The sequence below is a fragment of the Myotis davidii genome, unplaced genomic scaffold, assembly GCF_000327345.1.
Source record: "Myotis davidii unplaced genomic scaffold, ASM32734v1 scaffold900, whole genome shotgun sequence".
Lineage (NCBI taxonomy): Eukaryota > Metazoa > Chordata > Mammalia > Chiroptera > Vespertilionidae > Myotis > Myotis davidii.
Genome location: NW_006295185.1, coordinates 95589 through 119910, shown reverse-complemented (window position 1 = coordinate 119910; position 24322 = coordinate 95589). Strand labels below are relative to the sequence as shown.

The window sequence follows — 24322 nt, the reverse complement described above, 5'->3', positions numbered from 1 at the left end:
CTTGGGAAATTAGGATTTAGAAGAGAGTGAGGGAGGGCAGACTGGCATGGGGTCCCTGCCCCTGCTTACTATGTGACCACCAATCTCGCTGATAGAGCCACCCTAAAGAAGCAGATCTTGGGTCTTCACAAAAGAAGGGTCTCAGGAAAAGCGAAGCAAGAAGGAGTTCCTTTCCTGTGGCACGGCCTGGGTTAGTCCCGCCCAAATGCTCCTCAGCCAGTCCCTCTTCCCTTATGTTGACCCCACCTCCTATTGAGTGGCAAGAGTCCAGGGGTGGAGCTTTCTCCCTGGTACCTCCCCCTATTCCACTGCAGCTGTTCTACACCTCTGGCAAAGCATTTCCCCCTCCTCTCCCCACCACCCCAGGATGATGGTTTCTTCCCTACCCTCTTCTGCCATCTTGCCAAGAGGCCATTTTCCTCCAATTCTGCTAATAACAAAAGTATAATCCTAAATTGGCCCAGTTTAGTACTACAGGGGATCTGACATCTCCCTCAGAAGCAGATCTGAGACACCACCCTTTTTCTCTCAAGGCCCGGCTATTAACTCAACCATCTCCAAAGCCAAGTGAGGTAAGCAGAAGAAAGAAATGGTTTGAGGCAAACAGAGCAGCCCTTGACCAAAGCTTCAAGTAGTCACACCACTTAAAGACAGCAAATATCCAGCAAACTTGCCATTATACAGACCAGCCAGGGGACAAAGTGTTCTGGTTAATCTAATATTCTGGATAATACAGAATCACCATAGAGATCACACAGGATCACCAATTTCTAAAGAATCAAATGCGGTATAATGTGTTTAACGCGAAAATGGGGCTGGTAGCAATGTAAGCCCTCTTCGATGATTCAGAGGACACTTCAGGATTTTGTGAGGCTTCCAGGCTGTCATTATGAGTCCCAATTACCACTGTGCTCTCCATGTGCTGAAGTGTCAGTTAATAGAATGTCAGATAACTGAGCTTACGCTGGGCCCTGCTTCCCCAATCTATCCACTCTGCATAAAAATCTGGGTGAACCAGAGTTAGGGTTAGGGCTAAATGTCTGTATCCAAGCTTGGCCCCAATAATCATGAGATGCCAAAGCTTGCAGTAGAGCCAGTTTGCCTAAGTGGCACAGGCCTTTCCGCTTTCTACCATTGGCTGCCAAAACGAGGTGTCAAATCCCTGTTCTGAAAATCTAAGTAAATATTCCTCACAACTTGGGCAATCCCCCCACCCATCCCCACCCTAGGCTCTCTCGTCTCCACCAGGAGCTGGGCACCTTGGCACAGTGAATCAAATTCCCAAATCTCCAACTGGGTCAATGTCAAAATCACTCGGCTAGATTTCTCTCTCTCTTGGCAGTGCCAAGATGGACCACAGCCTCGCACTCACTCACCAGACTGACTGCGCGTCCGGGTGCTCAGAACCACAGGGATGAAGTCACGGAAACTGCTCTTTGCTTTCTTCTCCAAGGAACCTGAAGTGATGTGTGGTTTCGGGGCAGAAGGCAGAAATATCACAGTCAGAGTCTAAGGACTGGGAAGCCCCCCCTGAGTGGCTCAGGTGAGAAAATCAAGGGAGGGTGTATGTTTTCCCTGGTTTCAGTTATCAGCTCCCGTTAGGCTGCTATCACCTACGTATCTCTTTTCGAGAAGGAGCATTTCCTGGTGGTTTTGAAAACCTGGGAGTTGGGTCATTTCTGCTGACACCAAAAAAAGGCAGTGCATCGAATAGATTCACCAGCATGCCAGAAAGGAGAAGGCCAGGCTGCCTGTATGACTCTGCGGCTGCGGCACCTCCACAAAGTTCTCACAGAGCTGGAGCAAGTCCCAGAGAAGGGTAACCTCAATGAATCTTAGAGGACTGAGCAAGGCAGGAAGAGGGGAGCAGGAAGTGGCAGACAGAGAAAAACTGCTATATAAGAACAGACTAGAAAAGAGGCAGGTCGTGTCAGACGGGCAAGGCCATGAACATAGGCTACTGTGGGCAGAAATACTTGGGCTTCTCTCTCTGATGAGGGCGCCAAGGAGCTATTAGTGGCAGAGGATACGGGTTAAGTACACACCTCCCCACCCCAAACATCTTGTGCATCCCTAAATAATAGAGGTTTAGAATTTCTCTAAACCCTTCTAGCTGGCTAACTGGTCATTTTTAGCTTTTTTATCATGGGAGTTTTCAAGTACACCCAAGGTAAAGAAAATAGTATAACAAACCCCATTCTGCTGTTTCGTCTCAATCCTCATTAAACTCGTTTCTTCTCTGAGCCTGGACCTATTGCAGGGTAATGGATTGCCTACTCTGTTGCAGAACTGACTTTTGCCTGTCTGAAAACCACCTCTTTCGGCCTTCAGACTATGTCTTATTCTATTCTAGCAACCAGGGTGAGGCAAATAAGCCGCTTCTCCCTTCTCTCTTCCCTTTGATTTCAGAGGTGTCAATTATATCCTCCTTGCAGAGTGAGGAAGTCTCACTTTTTGGTCAGTCTCAGAGCCCCTCCTCCCGGCCTGCAGAGGGATCCCTCTGCAGCCCAGCCCAGCCCAGAGGGCCAGGACCCAGGGGCCTACCTTCCTCTTGGCCATCTGTTCGTTTTCCTGGAGACTGGGACTCCGGCTTGGTTGGCTTCCGGTGCTTGTGCTTTACCCTGACTCCATTGTGCTCTTTTCCTGAATCTGAAGCCCCCTTGGGGCTTTTCTTGGTGACTTCCTGGGAGTCACTAGGTGGCTTCCGGCACTGTGGAGAGGTAGAGAAGGTCAGGTCTGAGGTCATTTTCCCTTCCTAAGAAAGCTCTCCTAATATTGAGCCCTGTGTCCCGATTCTGACACATGGACACCAGGTGGGGGCCAGGAAAAGGGACCGCTGGCTGCCTTCCACAGCGGGCTGCAGGGGTTTTTCTGAACTTTATCCTGTGCCCTAGGTAATCCTCATAGACATCTATACCCCATCATTTTAAACAGGTCTACAGAGTCTGCATTCACATGCTAAATAAACACCCAAAGTCATTTTAAACGGTGCAAAATCACTGTGAATGGTATTGACACCAACAACTGAAAATAATTCGCTATACGGGCCAACTCAAGAAAAAATATCTATTTTCACGTGCAAATTAATAACAGAGAACAGATTCAACTGAAACAAGTAGAAAAGCATGACACAGGAGCAATCCAAATCTCCCCACACTTATGAAACGCATGGAAAAGGCCCAGGCATTATTAATAAAGCCACTTTATACTCTGCAGCACTTTCAACTTTTCAAAATACTCTCCTCTTTATTTTATTTGATCTTCCCAACAACCTTGAGAGGGAAGCTACAATCATCCCCATTAAAAAGACAAGGAAACTGAGGTTCCAAGACAATAAGTTAAATGATTTGTCCTGTGCAACACATAGCCCACTGCATATGCTCACTCATGGGCTGCCACTTACCAGGCAAACCTGGCAAGTTAGCATATTTGCACTTGCTGTGACAAAGTGGCAGCTGGGATCAGTGCTCCTGGCTCCCACACTGGGCCTTTTTGCATCAGCTCTCATTCTTCTATTTCCCTACCTGTGTCTTCAACTGTTTTTGCTCAACCCAACTCACACCTCCTGTTCATTGCATCAGACAGGCACCGTAAGGACACTCTCAGCCAAATAGTCACATATTCTCACAAGCTCTGAGGTCTCTTCATTCCACCAAATAAGAAATAGGACAGGGTAGGGATTTTCAGTATCTAGTATCCAGGGAATGCAGAATAAGCAAAATGTCTTAACAATGAAAGCAAGCCCTGGGAAGAAAGTTGTTTCCCCCAAGCAGACCTATACGCCACCATCTAGACTCTCAAGCTTCCTAATTCTGCGACCCTTTAATACAGTTCCTCATGCTGTGGTGGCCCCCAACCATAAAATTATTTTTGTTGCTACTTCATAACTGTAATTTTGCTACTGTTATGAATCCTAATGTAAATATCTGATATGCAGGATGTATTTTCAGGGGTCGCGACCCACAGGTTGAGAACCGCTGAAGGTTATCCCTGTCTAGCTCAGTGATGGTGAACATATGACACGCGTGTCAGAGGTGACACGCGAACTCATTTTTTTGGTTGATTTTTCTTTGTTAAATGGCATTTAAATATATAAAATAAATATCAAAAATATAAATCTTCGTTTTACTATGGTTGCAAATATCAAAAAATGGCTATATGTGACACGGCACCAGAGTTAAGTTAGGGTTTTTCAAAATGCTGACATGTCGAGCTCAAAAGGTTGGCCATCATGGGTCTAGCTCCAGCTAAGGGGTGGCAGTTATCTTATTGATGGAACATTTTCCATGGGAATGGGGATCTCAATTCTCCAGGGACAGGGAAGTTGCCATTCCCCATCAAATTCCGGGGACTCCTACTAACCCATGGACACCACCTGCTTCTTATTCGGCTGAATATTTAAGTTCAGTTCCTCCCTTTGCTAGCTGCCAGTTCCTACAATCTAACGTGTTAAGAGAAAAAAATAATAATTGAGGAGGAAAGGAGATAGGAACTGCTGCTTAAAATCTGACCTTCAGATATGGCCAGAGAAAAACTATTTTAAGTCAGGGGGGAAAAGAAGTTCCTTGCATGTAAATCTGAACATGTCCTACTTATTTCTGAATATCATTTTTCAGCTGGCTCTTTCAAGTACAGATCATTAACTTTTACTTACTAAAACAGACAAAAACAAGTACAACATCTAGAAGGTTTGTCTGTATCTTCTGCAGGAGCAGCACTAAGAGTGAAAATATATTGCGTACTCCAACTTAGGCAAAAAGTTGAGAGGGTGGGGCCACTGTGTAAGATGAATGTTCCAGTGAGCAGGGTTTTGAAAGGTTTTCCCCAAGAAGTTTTACAAGGGATGAGAAGACAAATACACTCAGAGCCATATGAAGAAGAACTCATTCTTCTCTGATGATTCAAAAGGCTCTTCAGGATTCTGCAAGGCCCTGGGCAGGTGGAGTTGGAGACAGGTGACTCTTCTGATTCTTGGCCGTGCCCTGAAAGGGCCTGTTTTAAATTAACTCCTGATCATAGTTTGCTTATCAACGTGTTTTTTTTTTTTCCTCAGGAAAATGGAATATAAGAAAGGAAAGTTCTAAGTTATTTGCTCTCCTGAAAAATGGGCATTTATTAAATCATTACAGGCCATTGCTAAGCACTGCCTCAAGGTCCCTAATCCTGTAACTTTACTCTCTGGCCTCTGCATCTGTCAGTGAGCCCAATGAACTGTCCATCCAAGATAGGAATAGGCAGTGCCTAGCCTGTCATTGAGTCATCTGCAAGATATAAGCTCCATGAGAGCAGACAGCACATCTATTTTGTTAGCAATACTAACAATAATAACAGCGGCCACTACCATTTACTAAGCACTTACTATGGTGCCAGGCATTGTTCTCAGCATTTAAGTATATCACCTCATTTAATCTATGTTTTTTACCAGCTTTGTTGACATATAATTTGTTGAGATACACCATACAATTCAATTGTTTTTAACAGTCACAGAGTTGTGTTACCATCATTACTATCTAGTTCCAGAACTTTTTTTATCACTCCAAATGGAAACCCGATACTCATGAAGCCATAACTCCCCAAATCCCCATCTCCACCAACCTGAGGCAACCACTGATCTACTTTTTGTCTCTACTGACCTGTCTCTTCTGGACATTTCACATCATCATCTCCTTTCAACTTTACACAGCCCTATGAGTAGGCACTATTATTTATTTTAGAGTAAGCACTATCATTGTCTCATTGTATAGATGAGAAAACTGAGAGCCAGAGAGATTAAGTAACTTGACTGACATCACTCAGATAAGTAGGGCCAAGATTCAAACTCAGGCACTGTGCCTGGCTCCAGAGAGCACACTCACCAAAATGCTATACCTCCCACCTGACAATATATTCCCACTGCTTGGGAGAAACTGGCATGTAGGAGCTGCTCAACAAACACTTGCTAAGTGGTCAGTGAAACAGCTGTGCATGAGGGTGAACGATGCTATGGTGTAGCTGAGACGAATGTGAACTTCGGAGTCAATGAGGACTGAGTTTGAATTCCAGCTCTGCTATTTAGTAGCTGTGTAACTTTGGAAAACATACCCACTCAGTTTGTTTCCTTTATTTTCTTATCTGTAAAATGAGTCTAGTGTTTACCTCCTTGGGTTATTTTAAAGATTAAGTTAGATAACATATAGGAAGCTTGTAGTATATAGGAGTTCAACAAATGGTAACAACTATGTTATTATTATTATTATTATTATTATTATTACCCCCAAGGGCAGATCACAATTACCTGAGCAAATGCTCTACTATTTATGCTCTACTATGTCATGTCCTATGTTCCTACTTGGAATATCTCTGCCATACAGAGGTGGTTGTAAGGTCACTGAGTAAAACTCAACCAAATTCTATCCCCAGGGTTCTTAACCTGCAGTCCATAGGTGGGCTTTGGGAAGGGGGTGGGTCCATGGACCCCTTGAAATTATTGTCAAAATTCTGAAGTCATGTTTCTGGGGACAGGCTCTATAGCTCTCATCACTTCTCAAAGCACTCTATAGTCCAAAAAACACTAAAAACTCCTGCCACAAACAAATTCATGGTGCTCTGGCTGCAAATCTATTCATCGATGTATATCAACATCCAATTTGAACGCTTGTTAACATAACTTCCCCTCTACCTTCCTCTCTGAAATCAATAATAAATATATATATATATATATTTATTTAAAAAAACAATCCAGGCCCAGGTGCCCACCTGCCTTTCACACCAAATTTTCAATGGGCAGAGCCCCAATGCTGCCACCCTAAGCATTGGGAGGGGGTAGAAAACTGGTGGATGAGCCCAGAAGCCAAATTGGCTCTAGCCCCACTAAACTCCAAGCAAATCCTGAGCAGGCTCCCCAGTGGTTGAGACAACAACCTTGTCAAAGGCCCCCTCCCTCCCTGGGCCCCAAGTTCTCAAGGCCAGAGGTCATCACGGAAAAGGGAAAGGAAGAATGGTTTTGCTGGGAAGGGCCTGTTATTGATTTCCCTCACCAATACCTTCTTCCACTTTCCAACCTCATCTGAGACAATGGCTTCCCTCACCTCAGGGACTAAATCATTTCCCACATCCTACAAAATATAGCCCCTCCCCATGCTAGAACACCATATATGGAGAATGTGACTTAGAAAGGGGTCAGCAGATTATTCACTCTATACAAGCCTTCCAATCAGTTCAGGTCACAGAGCTACTCAAGAATCCTGCCACGGTTAAACAAGGTTGACACCTGCAGGACAAAGCATGCCACTGGTGTCTCAGCCCTGCCCTCAACCCTCAACCTCAGTCCAATACTCACCTTGGGTCCATGAGAACTCCGGGCTATGACCTTTGCCTGTGGCAGCTGCTCCTCACCATCCTTCTCTTTGCCACATTTTATTTTCTTAGACGGCAGAGATTCAGTCACCCCATCGGTCACCACTGAGTCTGGCTGCCACTTGTTCTTGCAAGCAAAGACCCCTACGCTTTCCTGTTTCACTCGAGTCTGTGCGGCCTTACTCCGAACTTCGACTTGACCCCTCTGGGGAGCTGCTGGGAGGCCATCAGCCCGGAAGCAGGTGGCTAAATTGAAGACCACATCACCGTCCACCTTCTCCATTTTCACCCGCCCCAGGTCCACCTGGCTTCCAAGCTGTGAAAGCTCTGTGCTGGAGCCCCTCTTGCCACTTGGGACCACATCCAAGATGAGTTCCTTGGGGCGGCTGTCATGAGGTAGCAAAGGCAGCTCAGGCATCTTGCGCAGGTTCTGGGGGGTGGCCAGGACCAGCTCATGAGACATGTAGGTGGCCAGCACTTGGTTCTTAGGTTTTGTGTCTCCTGTCAGCTTCAGGCCACAAGCCCCCTGGGAGCCTTCTGTCTTAGGAGTGCCATCAGAGCAGAGGTGGCTCTCTGATTCCTCTGGCCCCTGACTCACTCTTATGTCCCCACTGCTAGGCTGAACAGATAGTGCTAGAGTCCCTGTCTGAGGGCTGAGAGTCAGAAGGACAGGATTGACTTGTTCTTCATAAGGCTTGGCAGCGATCCGGCAAGTTTTGTTCTTTGTACCAGTGTCCTGCTCTGGAGCAAAGGGGCCACCAGGCCGTGGCTGCCCCTCTGGAAGTCCGTGCACAGCTTCACTGGGGCCAACAGATGACATACCAGAGAACTCAGAAACAACGCTGGTGGGCCTGATGGGCACCCCCTGACTGGGGGTCAGCTGCCCGGCACTGGAAATGCCAATGGAAAGCAGAGATGTTTGATGGTATGGTGACCAACCAACAGGCAGGACCTGGGTGCTGGTGGGCTTCCCGTTGACTGAACACCGAGGGTAAATATTTGCTGGCCCCGTGGGCTTCCATAGAGAGAGCTCCTTGCTTTGGCAGCCCGGCAGCCCTGGGGCAATGCGGGCTGGGGTGTAACGTTTGACTGTGCTTGGCTGTCCCTCAGTCCCAGCCTGGCTTCCCTTCTTGCCACAGGAGGCACCAGTGCTCTTAGGCTCGCCTTGATCAATGATGGAGATGGGCTCCTGCTTGGGGAGATGGCGGGGGTCTCGGTTGAGGCCCAGGTTGGGCTCTTTGTTCAGCAGCAGGGAAGCAGGCACTGGGTTGGCCACTCCCACATAGGTGCCAGGAATGGTGCTGATCAGCGCAGTTGAGTTCTTCACCCAGGTGCTCGGGTCCCCATTCCTCACTATCTCAGGAAAGATGACGAAGGGTGAGGCAGTGGAACCCAGGCATGAGGTGACATTGCTGCCGGCAGCCTGGGTTGTACGCTGAGACCTAGAGAGGACCGTGGAGAGGAGGGCCTTGCTGCTGGTGTGCACAGGGGTCAACACGGGCATGGGGGGCGTCTTTCGTTGGTTCGGCAATGGAAGCTTCTGGCGGTTGGACTTAGAGGAGAGGTCGAGGGGCATCTCACTGCACTCAGATGGAGAGGCCATCTCTCGCTCCAGCTGTGGAGGTGACTTGAGGGGAGAGAAGGTAACGGAAGTCCCTTCTGTTTGCTGCTCGGTGCCACCTGTCATCTTGGCGGGTTGCGGTGGGGCTGAGCTCACACTGGGGGCTGGCAGCAAAGGCTGTGGCGTTGGAAGCACCTTGGCAGAAGCAGTGGAGAGGGAAGTATCTGCCAAAGGCCCGGGGACCCCATCAGGCGCAGGCTGGGTGCTGGTGCTGCTGGATGGGGAAGCACACGGAAGCCTGTTCACCTCCAGAGAGACCACCTTGGAATCTGAAGTCAGAGGCCGGGCTACAGAAAATGCATATGGGTAAGACCGTAGCTCTGGGGAGGCCAGCACGCCAGGGATACACCTGTCCTGTAGGTAGGATGGCAGGACAGGGAGTGTAAGAGTGGAGGAGACTCCCAGAGTGGTTGGCAGTGTGGCCACACTGAGTGGCTGCCCACAGCTCGGAGGTGGGATATAGACCAGCGGCTGGCTCGGTGTCAGTACTGTCCCTGTCTGAAAGGACAGAGGGACTTTTTGCATAGCTGGTGCCTGAGCTGCAGGAAAACACACTCGACTCAAACTAAAGGAGGCCGGGATGGGTGCAGACGTGGGAATGGCAGTTGGTGTGGCAGCCGGCATGGGCGTGGGGGCTGGAGTAAAGATTGGGGCTGGGGTGGGTGCAGGCACCGGTGTAGGAGCAAAGGCAGGGATGAGGGTGGGGGTGGAAGGCGGGCCAGAGGATGGGGTTGGAGTGGCCATGGGCACTGATGGAGGGCCAGGAGCTGCTGGAGGTGTGGATGCCGGCATGGGAGCCAGAACTGGAGTGGGGACAGGCGCAAGGACCAGGGTCGGAGCAGAAGGGGGCACAGGAGCCTGGATCAAGGTCAAGGAAGGAGCTGAAACTGAGACTGACATGGGGGAAGGGGCTGGAGCCGGCAGGGAAACAGGGCCTGAAGGCGGAGCAGAAGCCGGCACAGGCACCAAGACTGAGGCTGAAACTGAGAGAGTGTTCGAATCAGAGATGAGTGTGGGCACTGATGGTGGCGCCTGAGCCAGGGCAGGGACTGGTGCTAAGGGAGGGGAAGGAGCCGCAACTGAAGTGGCAACCTGGACAGGAACTAGCCCTGAATGGGGCACTGGGGCGGGGACAGAGAGAGGAACCTGGAATGGATCGGGAACAGATGGGGGGACGGAGGCAGAACTGGGAGCAGGGGGGCAGATGGGTGCTGGCAGCGGACTGAAATTAGTGGTAACCAGAGGCAGGGTTCCCTCCACGGGCACTCCAGTTCCCAGAGTTGCCAAAATGAAAGTATTTTTCTCCCCAACACCATGCCGAGAGTCCAAAGCCTTTACCCCAGCGGGCGAGCAGTCCACCTGTTTGCTCATTTGCGTGCTGAGGGGAGTCCAGGAGCAGTCGGGCCTGCTGCTGCCGGCCTCGGTGCTGTCAGTAGGGGGAAGCTTGAGCCCGTCTTCCGGGCCACTCAGGGGAACCAAAAGGCCCTCGGCCTCTGCCACATTCCCAGCATAGTCCATTTTTGGCTGGGGGCTGTTGGGCTTGTCTTCTGACTTGTGCCCAAGTTTTTCTGTTGCACTGCCATCTGCATCTGCCCCCCGGGCATTGCTGCCACTTCCAACTGCTGTGAGCTCCACCTGCAACGACAGAGCAACGTGCCCATCTTAGTAGTTCTCTGTGGAGGGCTCAAGTATCTCAAGGCCTGGGTGAGGCGATGGCTGGTCCTCTTTGCAACTTGACCAACCGGGTCTCGGCAGAAGCAAAGAGCAGCTGGCCAATTTCTGTCTCACATACAGCAACTCCTGGGAAATACCCTGCCCCTTCCTGTCCCTCTTCTGAGGATGACAGACAGGCTGGGCACATTGCCCGGGCAATTTAGCTCCACCCTTTGGCGGGTGGCATGTGGCTCCACATGGCCCCTTACCTTGGAAAAACTGCTGCTGACACAAAACTCCTGAGATCCAAAGTGCTGGCAGTCACCTGTCGTGGACTCCTCATCAGAAATAGGTGCTCTTCTACCATGGGAGACACAACCAGAGAAGGAACATGAGGCCTAGTCTTTGGGCTCCTGCCATCTTCCCCAGAATGCCCCCTGCCTGCCTGGGTTCCCATAAACCTTCCTGCCTTGTTTCCCTTGCTGGCTTGGGGAAAATCACAAGGAATTGGAGTGTTCAGTTTATAAACAAGAGCCTCCACACGCAGCTTTGCAAATTCTTGCAAAGGAGCCCCGTCTGCTATCTATAGATTCCCCTCTTGGGGTCGTGTATCCTGTTTTCTAGGGCTCTCATCAAGAGTGTGAAAGACACCCCAGCACCTTTGCCTTGTCTCCAGAGCTTACCCATCAAAGTGAGTTATTGGACATTGCCAAAAAGGGGAGAGGTGAGTTACAGAAGATATCAAAGGGCATGCAAACTGGGCTTTTCTCTTAAATGCAATCTTATTTTAAGTCTATAAAGGAATTGGGCTGCAGGTACCATAAGGGTAATCCTTTCCTAAAACAAATAACCACCTCCACTGTTTCATGTTCTAAATATGACTCATCACCCAGTCACCCGATGGGCTTGCCTAGAGCAGATCCATGCTTATTAGTACGTACATGTAATGATACTGATTGGAGGTCACTGGGTGCTGAAGTGCATTTCAAGGGTACAACTTCTTTCCCTCCAGGGTACCTCTTCCCACCTTATAGAGTAGCACCAAGCTCCAGCCAGCCCCTTCCTCCTGCTTTTCTCCCCTGCCTGTGTCCCACCCCTGCCAACTCTCCATTCTCTCCTTGATCTCCCAGCACCACTGCATTCTCTCCCATCCCAAAGCAAGGCCTTTAAAGCAACAGACTCCAAATTCAAATTGATAGATCACAGGGAGAAGGGCTCAAGGCCAGAGATCTGGGTCCCAAAGGAGGAAAACTTAATTGTATCGTCCCACCTGCTCAAAAATCTTCTCTACATTTCGGATAAGAACCTTAGAGCATGGTACATCCTGACTTAAAAAAAAAAAAAAAAAGGAAGTTCAGACTAGGAGGGTGAAGTTAAAGAGAGAAAACCCATTGGAAGTTTGGTGGTTTGACCACAGCAAGAGCGTACCACTGCCTGCCCTAGGGAAGACACAATGGGGCAGGAGCCACGGTGCGAGGGGAGTTTGGATGCAAGAATAAAGCTCCAGCAGAAGTGCCCACTGTGGTTCCTATGGAGCAAAAGATTGGAACGCCCTGTGTGCCACTGGGGAGGTAGATTGCCTGGGTTTTTGGATCCCTTCTTCAGAGCCCTCACTCTGAGCTCCCAAAGTAGCTAGTGCCTGCCGCACCACCACCCTAGCCAAAGGGCAGTCTGGGCACCTGCAGGCAAGCCCATGAGAATGGGGAGGGCCAGGCTAACTTCCTCCCTTTCACTGGAACAGGGCACCACTGAAGGACTCCAAACTTATACCTGGGGAAAGAGAAGCAAAAAGGCAAGGCAAGGGGTTCACTACAGGCCTCTCCCCGTCTTTTCAGGGCCCCAGAGGTGGCAATGGGGAGCAGGGGTGGACTGTTCCCTTTAAAAGACAGCTAAGCTGGTAGAAGTGAGAGGGTTCCATTGCTGGCAATGACTATTGGCGACAAACAGAAATGATAGTAAGGAGAAGCAAGGGCTAGAGATACAGTCAGGGATCTTGCATGGATGGGGCAAAAGGGGGCCTGAGGAAAAGGAAAAACATACTTTGACATTAACTCCCAAAAGACCAGAAAAGCGAGACTTATCCCCCAGCCTTGGGATGGGAGGAGAAGCGTGTCCCAACTAGATTTGCCAAGGATGCTTGGGGGTGGGGGGAGTGTGACAAGGAAAACTAAGCGGAAGTGTCCCCTGTTCACCAACTCCACATGAAGGCTTGCAGAGGAAAAATGCTATTTATTTACATTATTTCCCCTCCTGACCATGCAAAGGGGAGCTGGATACGTACTCAACACCCCCCGCCCCTTGCTCAGCTCCCACCTGGCATAAAATCATCTTGAAAGCAGAAACCCTGCCCTCCACCAGGGAGTGCAGAGCCACCTGCCAGCCCAGAGACACTGGAAGTGGCAGCAGCAGTGGCAGCAGGAGCAGCAGTCCTGGCTATTCCAGCCATCCCACGCCTGAGTGCCAGCCCCCGAGGCTCTGGGAAAATGTCGTGAGGCCACATTTCAAATCCTCTGAGAAGAGGGGTGTGCAAAGCTAAGCAAACATTAAATTGCTCCATTGAGAGAACCTGGGACAGGAATAGCTTGCAGGGGAGGGGTAAACCCGGAGAGCTCGGTCAACACGGCAAGGTTAGGGGGGGTTCAGGTGGCCAGGAGGAGGGAGCAGGGGTCAAAGCAAGCTTCAATCAGGACTGAAAATCAATCCCACAATTTCTTCCCAACAGAGATGACCCTGGGCTGTTACGCTCAAGGCTGTGTTGAACTTAAACCAGAACTGGCCACAACCTTTCCAGGCCGTTTTCCTAATTATTAAGGGCTAGCACCCCTGTCAGACCAGGTCTTTTCTAGTTCCTTGACTACATGACACACACCAGGCTCCTACTCTCCCAGCTCCTGCAGACTTTCCCTGCTTCAGTCCCACCACATCCCAAGACCACCTTCACTCTCCACAGGGTCTTCCCCAAACATACCATATGGGAAAGGCGAAACCTCACCTCAAACTCCTACTCATCCCTCAAGCCCCAACTCCAATGTCACTGCCTCTGGGAAATCTTCTCTTCCTTTATTCCCCAAGGATGTTTGTCAATCTTGCACCTAGACTCCCACAGAACCTGTATCTGTCTTTCTATAGCACTCACCACTTATATCTCATGATGACTGGTTTGCTCTCAATGGGTTTAATAAATGTTTGTTGAATGCAGGAATGAATGGGTGCAAAAAGGAAGCAAGCAAGCAGAGAGCTTTAGCTGGAGGTTTTACTACAGTCAGCCACCTGGGGCCAGGAGAAAGCCCCTGCCCACTGTCCCTGCAGCCATCACTGTATCGGATGAAGCTGGACAGGCTTCCAAACATAACTTTAAAAGTTAAGCCACAGTCCAGCCAACTGTGGTTCAGGAAGTCACGGTTTGATTCCCAGTCAGGGCACATGACCGGGTTGCGGGCTTGATCTCCAATTTGGGGCATGCAGGCGGCAGCCGATCAATGATTCTCATTATTGATGTTTCTATCTCTCTCTCTCTCCCTCTCCCTTTCTCTCTGAAATCAATAAAAATATATATTAAAATAAAAAGAGTTAAGCCACAGGTGCAATGTTATACTCAAAATGTTTAAGTTCCATAAGTTGTAAAGGGCTGAAGAAATGGCTTTTAAATATGGTGAGATCACATTTTGGAAATCAGCTGTAGCATGGCCTACACTGCAGTGGGAAGGTGACAATAAAGGGCAGATGAGATCAGAAATGACAACGCTTAAAAGGTCTTCTTAACTACTAGGCCTATTTGGGTAATTTAACATCCCAAGTAAGGTCCATAAAGAGGGAAAATCAGGTCTGAGGCCCACTCCCTGCTCCTTCTCAGAAGGCATTTAGACTGGACAGTGAAGGAAAGTAACTTATACATTGATATTTTTGAAGGCTCTAGTCCAGATGTCTGCATCGAAGTCTCAACCACTTACAACTAGTTGCCAATGAACACTTAACACAAATCAATAGCACTACCCTGCCTTCCCCCGACCACCCCGTAATAATTATCTATGGCTATACCTCATATGCAAAGGAAAATACCTTTCTCATGCACATATGAGAAGAATTTTGTCTCATTTTCCTTGGTCTTGACTTTCATATTCTAAAATTAAATTCCTTTTAAGTCCATCTCTAATTTGCTCCCCAGTATAAAGAACATTAAGCTGTCAGGTGCTGATGGCTTTTTAAAAATATAAAAAAGGTCTAGTCTCCTAACCTGAACCTCAGACAAGTACACACTTCTCCAGTTAACAACAGCAAAAGAAAGTAGATCCACACAAAGATGCCCATTTCTTTTCCCTTCAAAACTGCCAACACTCCCCCATATATACACATACCCATCCACACTCTTCTAAGATTTATCCAAGGAAAATGCCAGATCTTAAATTTTAGGAAAAGCCACATCGTTCTATGTTTTAGGTGATTGACCAAATGTGAACAGGCAATGGATTGAAACAACGGCTAAATACCAGCAAGCATGGGAGAGCCATACCTTCTCTAAAAATGGGAGCGGCATTGTAACCATCACACACAGCTCTGGCCAAGAATTATGAAAGTCAAATATATAATCTAAAGGCCACTTTGGGTGTTCTTCATATGGGGCATGATCAGAAAATGACAAAGAGGTTGGTCAATGAAATATTCTGGTGTGCAGAAAACTGAACACACACCCAGATGGAGTAGGTACCACCAACTCTTAATTTCGTATGAAAACTACATTAAGCAGTTTGATCTCCTTTATGTAGACAAGGATTTTACTGTGAATCGTCATTAATCTCATGAGGCAGGAAAGCACTGGTTACCAGAACACTCACTAACAGTACCCAGTATAAAGCTCAATGATAGAACTGCCTTTCTTCCAGGCTTATATCAATGGTCAAAAATGTTGTATGCATATCCTGAGCACCAAACGTGGATGCAGCAAATAAAAACTGCAATTGCCTGAGCTTCCCCTTTTTCTACCATCTGACAGTTCTTTTTTAAAAAAATATTTTTTACTGATTTTAGAGAGGAAGGGAGAGGGAGAGAAACATCAATGATGAGAGAATCACTGATCAGCGGCCTCCTGCACACCTGCTACTGGGGATACAGCCCACAACCCAGGCATGTGCCCTTGACCAGAATCAAACCTGGGACCCTTCAGTCCACAGGCTGACGATCTATCCACTGCGCCAAACCATCTAGGGCATGACAGCTCTTAATATGTAGACAAATATCAGTTGGTGAAGTCATCTGTTGGCCTCCTCACCTTCATCTGAACAGAGATGGCAAGGCAGAGCAGGCCACTCACACATCCCAGCCTCGTCCTATCTCAGGAAAATTAGAAATGACTACCAGCCACATCCCCAGGGTCCCTCCCCAGGCCCTGCTGTGGCTAACCCCCGGTGAGTAGGCACCGCTCACTGGAAGCCGGCAACAGCCACCTTCCCAGCCTCCTCACCTCTCCTCGTTGATACCGCACATGCGAATCCGGTCAGAACTGGTCCAGTTGTGTACGCCGCTGTAGAGCGGTGCTGTAGAGATCATGACAGCCACTCACCACCAGATAGGACCTGCTGTGGCCACTTCCCCTAGGAAAAAGAATCCCCCAAAAATCAAAACTTGTAACCACTTGCTTAACCACCTTTAACAAGGAAACACTTAAATAAAGGTAATTATAGCACCCAGATGTTAAAGCCATCTCTCTCATAAGCCAGCCTACCATGGGAAATTAAGGTCCAAATGGGGATGAGGGAGCACCAGCTTTTCAGGAATCCATAGGTTTCAGGATGGAGATGAGAATGCTGTTAATCACCTAGAGTGATTTTCTAAATTATCATAAAGACAGATATGCTTGAGTGTTCGAGGAAATTCAATCTATTTTAGACAAATGAAATGACAGTATATTTTTCTACACACATTTAGCCTAACCAACTACAATTAGAGGGTCGTTCCCATATGTGAACAGTGAAAGACTACTGGGGATCCTTTTCTCGTCAACTCTAATTCATGGGTACTGAAGTATTTGAGTGACGTAGCCAATTTAAGCTCTCCAGAGGAAGCACACGATTTCATTATAAGCTCTTCAAAAATACTCTATTCTGATTCCAAGTTGGGAGTTATACAGATGTGATGCATATATCTAACCTGCTTTAATGCTCCCTCCAAATCAGATGCAATACTCCTTGTACTGTGACCGCAAATAAGCAAAGAAACAAACAACAATGTTCGATCAAGAACCACACATTTCTGTCCTTGTGCCTTCAGTCTGTCACCCCCATGACATACCTCCCTTCACCAGCCAATGTCTAGCTCTCTCTCACTGTTAACAACCACTGCACAGCCAATTCACCTTCGAGAGAAAATGAGGCATCAAAAAAAAAGAGATTTACCCAATAAGCTTATCTTGAGACACTTAAACTCTTGACTTATTAGCCCAAAGCCTTATTCATCAAGGTTCAATTAAACAGAAACCTACAGTGACCAGAATTTTATGCTATTCTCCACTTTCCAAAGAAGCAACTCATAGTCATATTAGGGATTTGTTTAATTCATTCTTTAAACAATTTTCAGATATTGCTCATATTCAACACAATTATACTGTTCATTCAACAAATACTTATTGAGCTCCTACTATGTGCCAGCATTGTCCTAGGACCTAGGTACTGGGGATTCAACAATTAACCAAAAACCCCGCCTCCATGGTGTTTATATTCTAGTGGGAGGAGACTGACAATAAACACATTAAATGATTCTATATTGATTGTAGTGTTAGAAGGAGGCATAACACAGGCCAAGAGGCATGGTAATGGTCAGGGGTGGGAGGCAGAATGGGCTACAACTTGAAAGTGGGTGATCAGGGTAGGTCTTGCTGAGAAGAAGACATTTCAACATCTTAAAGGAAGCAAAGGGACCCATGTGGCTATCTGGCGAAAGAGCATTCCATGGAAAAGGGAACAACCTATGCTGAGGTCCTAAGGCTTAAGGCTACCTGCTAAAATCAAGGAAGAGCCAGGAGGCCAGTCTGGCACACAGGGAGTGAGCGAAGGGAAAGATGCAGTGAGGGGTGAGCAGAGCTGCACACTTCTTGGTCCTCACCTAACTCCCTATCTCTGCAGCATAGGCTACTGATGCCTTCACCCCTTTCCCTCGAGTTGGCCCTCTCCTAGCTGTTCTGACTCTGTGCCTGCTGCCTTCTCTAGGGCCCTTCTCTATCTCCACCCACCCCAGAAACCTGGCCCTTATCATGCTCATTCTCTCCTCACCTCTGCCACCCTTTCCCATCTCTTATCTCTCTCCTATTTCCCTCTATTCTTCTTCATCACCTCCCTTTCACCCTCATATTCTCCCAACAGTCTCTCTCTCCCCCCTTCCCCCACTTCGCTTCTCCCTATTTCCTATGTCTCTCTGGCACAGTCCCTTCTTCCTCCAACTTTCTCTCCTTTCCTGCCTCTCTAGCCACGAGTCCTTTCCCTCCTTTATCTCACTTTCCTCTTTTTCCCTCAGGCTCCACTCTCTCCTCCCACTCCCACTCCTCCTTCCTTCACCCCCGCCCCCACTCTCCTTCCTCACACCTCAGCCTTCAGTCTTCCTCTCTTATCCTCCTCTAGTCTGTCTGGCTCTTGCTGGCTCTCCACTACCCCCACCTCTCTCCCTCAGTGTGTATGTGTGTGTCAGCCCCGCCCCTTCTTGTCTCTCTGCTCATGAGCTCCCACAGTTTCAACTCAACCAGATCTCTACCTGTAGCCCCGACCTCTCTTCTTAGACCCAGACCAGAATTTCCAGCTGCCAACAACTTGCTGTTAATTGGATGTCCACAGAGCCTCTCAAACTCAATGTGTCTCAAACTGAACTCATTATCTGTTCCCATAAACCTGCTCCCCACCCCACCCCCATGCCCAGCATGTTTTCTCTCTTAGTCAATAGCACCACTATCTCCTAGCCTGGAAATTTCAGCACCTTCCTCATATCCAACTCCTTCTCTCTCCCATTGCCCACATCCAATCACCAGCCAAGCCTAAATCATGCCATCTCCATCCTCTCCTACCCTCTGGCCACTAACTTGATGCAGGTCCTCATCATCTTTCACCCAGAATATTACAATAGCCTCTCAACTTGTCCCTCTGTCTCCAATCTCCTGATTCTACAATCAATTCATCTTCTAAAGCACCAGTTCGATCCCATCATCCCCTCCCTCCTCAAAAGCTTTCAATAGCTTTCCTCTGTCTTCCGAATCAAGCCTGTGTTTCTTCGCACCACATTCAGGGCCCTCCATGACCTAGCTTCAAATCTCTGTCTTCTCTGCCACATCCTGCTATTCCCCTGCTGTCCTTGTCATCCTAACCCTTCCCTGAACAGGGCATGCAATTTCAGGACTTTGCTGTTTCCTCACCCTGAAATGGTCTCTCCTGTACACCCTCTTCCTCCCTGTCACCCTCAAGCCTAGCTTAAATGTCATCATGTCATCTCCCCAGCCCTAGCCCCTGGTCAGTTAACTCCTCCCTCTCTGGTTCCAAAGCATTTCATTCCTACCTCTACTGCAGCCCTGATTCTTATTCTCCTCCACAGTGTGGTTAGTTGGAGGAGTGGCATGTCTGTCTCCCCCACCAGGCAATCAGCTACTTAAGGCAAAGAAATACTGCCCGCCTTTTTTGTCTCTAGTCCTCCTGCAATGTCTTACATATAGTAAGTAATTAGTAAATGCATGTTATATGGAACTGAATCCCGGATGAGAATTGAGGTGATAACCCTGAAAAATTATAAGAAGGAAAATCAACCCCCCAAAAAGTATCCACCATGTATCTTACTACAGAAAAAAACTGTTGTACTTCAATGAAAACCCTATGAATTGTCTATAGCACACACCCTTTCGGAGCTGCCAGATCCTAGCCCGGTTCACTGTCTTTAAGCTATTTTGTACCTCTGTAAATTGCAGGTAACTGATGGATATGCAAACTCTGTCTTGTCCCATAGAGTTTGGATTGACTTCCCTCCCTACTGTGGAAAAACCAGTTTTGCCTCCATTTGTAACTCAATTCCTTTGCTCTGTAAAAATTTATGCTTTCCGGACTTTTACATTCAACCATATATAACATCTGTCTGATTCCCTTGTTGATTAATGAGTAAAATAAAATCTTTAACACGTGTTCATTTTTATATCTGTACAAGACTCATGATTTTGCCTTTTCTGAAAATTATCTTTAATATTACTAAGACAGTTATATGGGTTAACACATAATTTTAGAAAGATTTCAACAAGAAGTATGACAAATAGACTGACTGTTTCACATCAGTTCACCAGGACTGCATTCCCTGAACATCCTGGTCAATCAAGTTTTGACTGTTTCTTAGACTGTCCTGGAATATCCTAGTTTAAGAAATAACAGCTCAGCCTATTGGCTGATACACCAAGTACTTTTTTCACCTTTCTCACTATGAAGCATTGGAAGACTCCAGTCATGGAAGGGGTCGTTCTTGCCATAAGATAAATTTCAACACGAATTATGAGTGTTACTGGCAGCAGATAAAAGTAAACTAGGTCCTGGGACAGCAATCAGAGGGGGAAATCCTGGCATTTGGAAACAGAACAACATAAAAAATATCATCACCTAGATAAAGGAGTTTTTAGACTCCTGTCCCCCAGAACAAAATAACAACCACAGAAAGAAAACCAAGTAAAAACCAAAATAATTACCACACAATACTCATTTTATAACTACCTAGAGATCAAAACTGATACTGGCCCTAGACAGTTTAGCTCAGTGGTTGCAGAGTCGGCCCACGGACTAAAGGATCCTGGGTTTAATTCTGGTCAAAGGCACATACTTTGGTTGCAGGATCATTCCAGAGTCCCTGGGGTATTTGTGGGAGGCAACCAACCAATGTGTCTCTCTCACATCAATGCTTCTCTCTCTCTCTGTCTCTTCCCCTCCCTTCCACTCTCTCCAAACAATCATGGAGCCCAGCTGGTGTAGCTCAGTGGTTGAGTGTCGACCTAGGAACCAGGAGGCCACCAGTTCGATTCCTGGTCAGGGCACATGCCCTGGTTGCAGGTTCGATACCCAGTGGTGGTGGGGGGGGGAGGAGGCAGCCAATCATGATGTTCCCCTCTCATTGATGTTTCTATCTCTCTATCCCTCTCCCTTCCTCTCTCTCTAAAAATCAATAAAAACATTTTTTAAATCATGGAAAAAATATCCTTGGATGAGGATTAACGAAAAAAATGATACATACATTTTCACAAGCTCCCAAAGATGAAACATCTGTTTAAATCTTGGCCTCCCAGTCTTGAATTGTGCTTTTGTCAGAGCAGCACCCCTTCCTATATGAAGCCCATTGGTGCTAATTAGCAGTAGCCTTTGCAGGAGAGGGACATGGAGGGATAGAAAGCATAGGCAGGAAAGAATGGATCCTCCTGAGCTGGAGAATAAGCAAGGGGAACTTTTAAAGAGGCACTGATGGCGCCAATGCCCACACAGGATGGGAGGAGTCAAGATGGCTAACAGACACTAATGTTTCCCAAATCAGGATCACTGAGGTGCTTGTTCAAAACACAAGAGTTGAGGGTCCCAGCCCTGGAGTTTCTAATCCAGTAGGCCTAGGGTTTTGTTTTACTAGCATGTCCAATCAAATCACTAACTGCTCAATTGTACACTACTTCTCAAGAGAGGAAAGGAAAAACCTTACAGATATGCCATACTTGGTAGGTTCTGCTGGTGTACACACTCGTATACCACTTGCTTTTGCTCGTAGCACCTACAGTCATGTGTGGTGTGTGTTCTAATATCTCTCTCTCTCTCTCTCTCTCTCTCTCTCTCTGATGGGAACCATCACATCAAAGGCAAAAGGCGAAATTCTTAAAAGGAACTTGGAAGAAACCTGGTAACCCCATGTGACCCAGGAAGCACAGGCACAAGGATATGAAATACCTCAAAGGATTTTCCCAGATGTCACAACCATATAATTGTTAAGAAATGAACAGCTGCATGGCCCCAAAATCAAATGCTGGTCACCACTTAGAAGGCAGTGGGACCATAGTGAGTTAGCCCCACTTTGTGGGGGAAAACTCAAAAGACACGTTCAACTCATAGTGAGAACAAAGGAGAGCACTTGCTCCAGCAACCCCAAGTGTTAAGTGTGGTTGAAAAAAACAAAAAACCAATAAATAAAACTTTTCTATTTAGAAAGCACATGTACACATAAGTAGAAGGAACGAACAAGATCCAAGAGAATGAATCCAACAAGCAGGCAGCAGCAAGTAGGTAGCCAGACATAACCACCAAACTATGAAACAGGAAAAACCAAAAAGAAAATGGACTAATAGGAGAACAATAACTTTTAAATGGTGAAAATAGCAGCGAAGCTGAGAGCAAGCAGGTAGAAAGAAACCATAATGAAGCAAAAAAACTTTCCGAAAACAAAAACACTAGAAGACAAAGGCAAGTGTGAAAGTCATAAAAGAGAAGCCCATAGGATATAACAACCAAAAGGGAAAAAAATGAAATAGGGGAACCTAAAATATTTCGCCATCATGGGCCAAACTGAAACACTGTGAGGAAGCACTGAAGACAGACATTTTAGAAAAGTTTCAAGAGAATATGTTATCAAAAGGGAGAGAACATCAAATTAGAAGCCATCTCAGGGTTAAGGGGAGTTGGTCATAGGGGATGGACGACAGCACTAAAATATCAAAAAAGATTTTACAATTGGATATACTTTTTTGGTTTTGTTTTGAAATGAAGATACCCAAACAAGCAGATTTCACAATGACTACAAGCAAAGCATGGTCATCATGCATATGAGGAAGAGAAGGACACAAAATGAGGTAATAGAGCATCTACATCTGACAAATGCTTTTTACCAAGGTAGAAACTGTTTAAAAAGTTAACCTTGAGCCCTGGCCGGTGTGGCTCAGTTGGTTGGAGTGTCGTCAGAAATACCAAAAGGTTGCAGGTTGGATCGTAGGGAAGGCAACTAATTGATGTTCTGTCTCACAGGGATCTTTCTCTTTCTCTTCCTCCCTCCCCTCCCTTCTTCCTTCCTTCTTCCTCTCTCTAAAATCAATAAGAATATCCTCAGGTGAGGATTTTTTTTTTAATTAAAAAGTTAACCTTGAAAATGGCCAAACAGAGTATGCGCCCATACAAATTCCCTAGAATCATGAACAACATAATGTGAAACCTGCCCATTTATTCATGATTGGATTCTACCATCAAGATAGTAAATTAGAGCCCAACTTATGTAGCTCAGTGGTTGAGTATCAACCTATGAACCAGGAGGTCACGGTTCGACTCCCGGTCAGGGCACATACCCAGGTTGTGGGCTCGATCCCCAGTGTGGGGCATGCAGGAGGCAGCTGATCGATGATTCTCTCTCATCATTGATGTTTCTGTCATCTCTCTCTCCCTCTCCATTTCTCTCTGAAATCAATAAAATATATATATTTTTGAAAAAGATAGTAAATTAGAAACTAAAGATTAGGAAGATCTCAGTTAAACTAAATCTGGAAATACTTCCCCAGGCTTCTTTGATTCACACTGCCTGGTGACCTGGAAGCAATTATGACTTTAAAAAATGAGAGCCGGAAAATATTCATCTTGAAGCCTGGCCCTGAATCTGTCCTCAAGAGGACAGGCGTGGCCAGTAGACAATTTAAGAAGGAGGGTTGGGTCAGTGATGACTAATAAGTAAGGAAAACCAACTTTGGGACCTATTGCTGGGATAGAAATCCCGAGATCTGGGTAAAGCACCCATTAGACCAGTGGTTCTCAACCTTCTGGCCCTTTTAATACAGTTCCTCATGTTGTGACCCAACCATAAAATTACTTTCGTTGCTACTTCATAACTGTAATGTTGCTACTGTTATGAATCGTAATGTAAATATCTGATATGCAGGATGGTCTTAGGCCACCCCTGTGAAAGGGTTGTTGGACTGCCAAAGGGGTGGCTACCCACAGGTTTGAGAACTGCTGCATTAGACAGAAGCATTCATATTCAAATTTCACAGAAGCAAAGGAGAGGCCACCCATTACCTCACTTTGGGGAAAACAGCATCTAAGACATCTCCAAGGAGATCCAAGAGACTACTGGCATTGAGATCCTCGGGCTAAAGTGTAAAGGCCATGACTTCTACCCAATCACCACAGTGCCTTTAGAGAGTTCAAAACATGTCCAAATGATTGTTTTCAATAGGAAAGTGTACACAGACCCAAACAAGGATAACTTTACCTGGCTTTAGATATGGAAGCTCTGCCCAGCCGATGTGGCTCAGAGGCTGAGCATTGTTTTTTTTTATTGATTTTTCACAGAGAGGAAGGGAGAGAGATAGAAAATTAGAAACATCGATGAGAGAGAAACATCGATCAGCTGCCTCCTGCACATCTCCTACTGGGGATGTGCCTGCAACCCAGGTACATGCCCTTGACCGGAATCGAACCTGGGACCTTTCAGTCCGCAAGCCGACGCTCTATCCACTAAGCCAAACCGGTTTCGGCTTAAAACACTTTTTAAAAAGATATGGAACCTCTTGCACAGATCTTACCTTTCTTGTCACTCTGCCTTCTTACATGTGTATTCAATAGGAGACTATCATTCCTATTTTCCCTACTTAATTACAAACCTCATCCCCTAATGAAGACATTCTCCAGTGTAAATTGTTCTAATTTACTAATTTCCCATTTGAGGGTAGTATTCTAATATTCTCCTCATTCCCCACAC

At 46.8% G+C, this 24322-nt stretch overlaps 1 protein-coding gene across 5 annotated transcripts in view; it reads right to left on the bottom strand.

The window, feature by feature from the left end:
* Positions 1–24322, bottom strand: part of BCORL1 (BCL6 corepressor-like 1) — a 63158-nt gene that overhangs the window by 27449 nt on the left and 11387 nt on the right. For 3 of the 5 annotated variants that reach the window (XM_006769861.2, XM_006769860.2, XM_006769862.2), the window contains exons 2-6: positions 16068–16197; positions 10879–10969; positions 7319–10591; positions 2545–2710; positions 1377–1457 (exon numbers count right to left, since the gene is read on the bottom strand). In XM_006769861.2, coding sequence (XP_006769924.1) covers positions 1377–1457; positions 2545–2710; positions 7319–10591; positions 10879–10969; positions 16068–16153 — 3697 coding nt within the window. In that variant the 5' untranslated portion in view covers positions 16154–16197. Of the gene's footprint in view, positions 1–1376; positions 1458–2544; positions 2711–7318; positions 10592–10878; positions 10970–16067; positions 16198–20030; positions 20513–24322 lie in introns of those variants that run through there. The other 2 variants (XM_015567902.1, XM_006769864.2) reach the window with 2 other exon arrangements.